Consider the following 3,507-nt stretch of genomic DNA (forward strand, 5'->3'; position numbering starts at 1 on the left):
CGAGTGCGTGCAACCGGCCGAACATTCGGCCGGCTCACCGATTGTAAACGTTTCCTATAATCAAGCGGGATCAAATTATGTCTCCATATTTTGGTGTTGTGGCCATCACCAATCCTCCTAATTAAATCCTGTGTAAGAGTGTCTCTGACTTCTGCACCCCAAATGGTTCTCGCTAGTTTTTTCTTTTTCTTTTTTTAGGAGTTTAAATGCTTGTTCTTTTTTGAGTGGAAAATGCTTCTCGCTAGGTTTTTTTTTGGAAAATGCTTCTCGCTAGTAAGGCAGAATAGTTCAGCAGGCCCGTTATTTTTTCAGCATCCATTCTGTAAGCAGCTCGGCAAGCCCATTCGGCCCATTTCAGCATCGCAACCCTAGCCAAGCGCAAGCCACAGGACACTGGCAGCTATAAATACCCAACCCCTCCCCAACGAAACCCTAGGTTAAAGCGACGCCGCCGCCGCAAGCCGTCCGCCTCGCTCTTCTCCCGAGCCTGGTCCTCATCCTCTCGCCTCTCTCCCCCCACACAGATTTAGCAATCTAGGTTTAGCGCCTCCGTCCATCTCGTAGCTGCTGCGATGGCGATCAAGAGGACCAAGGCCGAGAAGAAGATCGCGTACGACCAGAAGCTCTGCCAGCTGCTCGAGGAGTACACCAAGGTGCTCATCGCCGTCGCCGACAATGTCGGCTCCAAGCAGCTCCAGGAGATCCGCAAGGGTCTCCGCGGTGACTCCATCGTGCTCATGGGCAAGAACACCCTCATCCGCCGCTGCATCAAGGTGCACTCGGAGAAGACCGGCAACAAGGACTTCCTTGAGCTCAGCAACCTCCTCGTCGTAAGCAGTCGAACTCGTCCCCCCTTTTCTTCTTTTGATTCCGCCGCGAATTTTGAGCTGAAATGGATTCCCCGATTTGTAGGGTAACGTTGGCCTCATCTTCACCAAGGGTGACCTCAAGGAGGTTCGCGAGGAGGTCGCCAAGTACAAGGTAAAATTCAGACCGGATCTTCCATGTCCCCGATTATTGAATTATTATGTGGTGGATTGCTGGTTTGTAGTTGCGGTTAATCGAGAGAGATATCCTACGTCCGTGATGATTATCATGTACCGCTAGAAATATTGCCCCCCTGATATGTGATGTCTGCGTTTGTTTATTGTTCCTGTATTCGACTATACCCTTGCCTAGGTTTAGAATATTTGTAAATTGGCTAGTCTAGTTCTTTTATCCCGATGAATCAGTATGTTACACAAATGCTAGGTAAGTTACACAAATGTTAGTGAAGCAGTACCATTGTATCATTGCCGAATCACAATATGTGTGCAATTTAGCTGTTTCCTAGCAACAAGTATATTTGTCAAAGTTTTATTCTATCTGTCAAATTGGCATGTTTAGATAACAAATGTTATAAATTTGTATAGTTGCTGCGTTCTATTCTTAGCATATGCTATCTTTTTTCTGATGCCATCTGTTCATTTAATGTGATTTCTTTGTCATAAAGTTTAGGACATCCAAGGTTAATTCTGGTCTTGTTTTTGTACACACAGGTTGGTGCTCCTGCTCGTGTTGGGCTAGTTGCACCTGTTGATGTGGTGGTTCCCCCTGGCAACACTGGTCTGGATCCCTCCCAGACGTCCTTCTTCCAGGTTAGCATTTGCTGACAGCACTTCTCACTGGATGCTTTCATTTCAATCACATTTTATCACAAGTTCTTACTGTTTGTCTTGTTAAGGTGCTCAACATTCCCACCAAGATTAACAAGGGCACTGTGGAAATTACTATCCCTGTGGAGCTGATAAAGAAGGGTGACAAGGTGGGCTCCTCTGAGTCTGCCCTGCTTGCCAAGCTTGGTATCCGCCCCTTCTCTTATGGGCTGGTCATCTGCAATGTCTATGACAGCGGGTCAGTCTTCAGCCCTGAGGTTCTTGACCTCACCGAGGAAGACCTGATGGACAAGTTTGCTTCTGGTGTGTCCATGGTTGCCTCACTGTCCCTGGCGATCTCATACCCCACCATGGCTGCTGCGCCACACATGTTCCTCAATGCATACAAGAATGTTCTTGCGGTTGCTTTGGAGACAGACTACTCATATGATCATGCTGATAAGATCAAGGAGTACCTCAAGGTAATTCTTGTTCTACAATGTTTTGATCCCACTATGAAATCTTAATTTGAAACATGCATTAGAATTTGTTCTTGAACAATGGCATGAACTGACGAGTGATATTTTTGGATAGTGTTATCTCTTCAGTACCCTTAATTTAATCCTGCGGTTTGTGAGATTTGTTTTTGGTAGTCATCATGGTATAAAACATGACATGCCATCTCACATTTGGCACATGTTTCATCATACTCCTGAGCAACTGCATCATTGTTAGCTAAGCTAGTCATCTGTTCTTTTCTAACCAATTCTGGAGCTTAACAAGTGATACGTTTGGATTGTGTTAGCCTCTTCCTGTCCCCTTTGTGTAATCTTGCTGTTTGTGAGAAGTGTTTTTAGTGGAGTCATCATGGTATAATCATGGTGTAATACATGACATGCCGTCTCATATCTGTAACATGTTTCATCATATTCATGAGCAACTGCATCATTGTTAGCTAAGCTAGTCATGCTTGTATGGTTCTTCCTACTACAGCCTAATTCTGAATTCTGCATTTCCATGTCAGTTTTTTGACACAATACGTGTTGTTTTGGTGTGCAGGACCCAAGCAAGTTTGCCGTTGCTGCCCCTGCTGCTGCTGCCTCAGGTGGTGCTGCCGCCGCTGCCCCGAAGGAGGAGGAGAAGAAGGACGAGCCCGAGGAGGAATCAGATGGCGAGATGGGATTCAGCCTGTTCGACGACTAAGCTGTGTGCCTTCCTTCATAAAGCCGTGTCCAGTCGCCAGTTTTGTTAAGTGTTGAACACTGAAGTTTTTCAAGTCTTATTATTACCTTGAACAAGAATTAATTATGCTGTTTGTTAGTGTGTATTCGAATATGTTAACGTTATGTTATGCACTTAGTTACTTATGCATTGCTCTGCTTTGTGCTTCTCTCTTTTATGTTTGCTGGGATTCACTTCGTTAGATTTTAAGTAGGCTTGTTCATCGATTGCTCTGTTCAGACAGGCTTCATTCATCCATCCAAAGTAATGGTATCTGTTCAAGTCAGATTTTAAGTTTTTGGGATCGAGCGCTGATTTGGCCGGTGGATGCAATGCTCCGATCCTGAAGCAAGCCTTGGTCTTTCAACCGAGCGAGCGATTTCTGTGACATATCTTTGTACTCTTTCTCCCCCACTCTGCCCTCAGATCCTGCGGAGATCGACGGCCAGCCACTGGATCGGCTGGCACTGGGCCGTGGGGGCGGAGGTATGGGATGGACCTGGGTGCTGCTGCTCGCGTCGGAGAGGGCGCTCTGTTTTTCTACAGAAGCTCGACGTGACCGCGCCGTGCAGCTGATTCCTTTATGCCGCCCTGCCTTTTCTACAGGAGCTCCAAATACACCGCCGCCGCTGCAACGTCGATTTTGGGGGAT

At 46.4% G+C, this 3,507-nt stretch overlaps 1 protein-coding gene across 1 annotated transcript; it reads left to right on the forward strand.

The window, feature by feature from the left end:
* The first annotated feature begins 437 nt into the window (after positions 1 to 437).
* LOC119337614 (60S acidic ribosomal protein P0) lies at positions 438 to 3,011 on the forward strand. The gene is made up of 5 exons (XM_037609780.1): positions 438 to 830; positions 913 to 981; positions 1,539 to 1,637; positions 1,724 to 2,116; positions 2,694 to 3,011. Exons 1-5 carry the CDS (start codon positions 573 to 575, stop codon positions 2,835 to 2,837), a joined length of 963 nt encoding a protein of 320 aa, XP_037465677.1. The 5' UTR covers positions 438 to 572; the 3' UTR covers positions 2,838 to 3,011.
* The last annotated feature ends 496 nt before the right edge of the window (positions 3,012 to 3,507 follow it).

Source organism: Triticum dicoccoides, chromosome 7B (assembly GCF_002162155.2).
Source record: "Triticum dicoccoides isolate Atlit2015 ecotype Zavitan chromosome 7B, WEW_v2.0, whole genome shotgun sequence".
Lineage (NCBI taxonomy): Eukaryota > Viridiplantae > Streptophyta > Magnoliopsida > Poales > Poaceae > Triticum > Triticum dicoccoides.

Coding starts and splice junctions, on each gene's coding strand:
- LOC119337614 (XM_037609780.1), top strand. CDS start 573: ATGGCGATCAAGAGGACCAAGGCCGAGAAGAAGATCGCGTACGACCAG. Junction 831..912: donor AGCTCAGCAACCTCCTCGTC/GTAAGCAGTCGA, acceptor CCCGATTTGTAG/GGTAACGTTGGCCTCATCTT. Junction 2,117..2,693: donor AGATCAAGGAGTACCTCAAG/GTAATTCTTGTT, acceptor TTTGGTGTGCAG/GACCCAAGCAAGTTTGCCGT.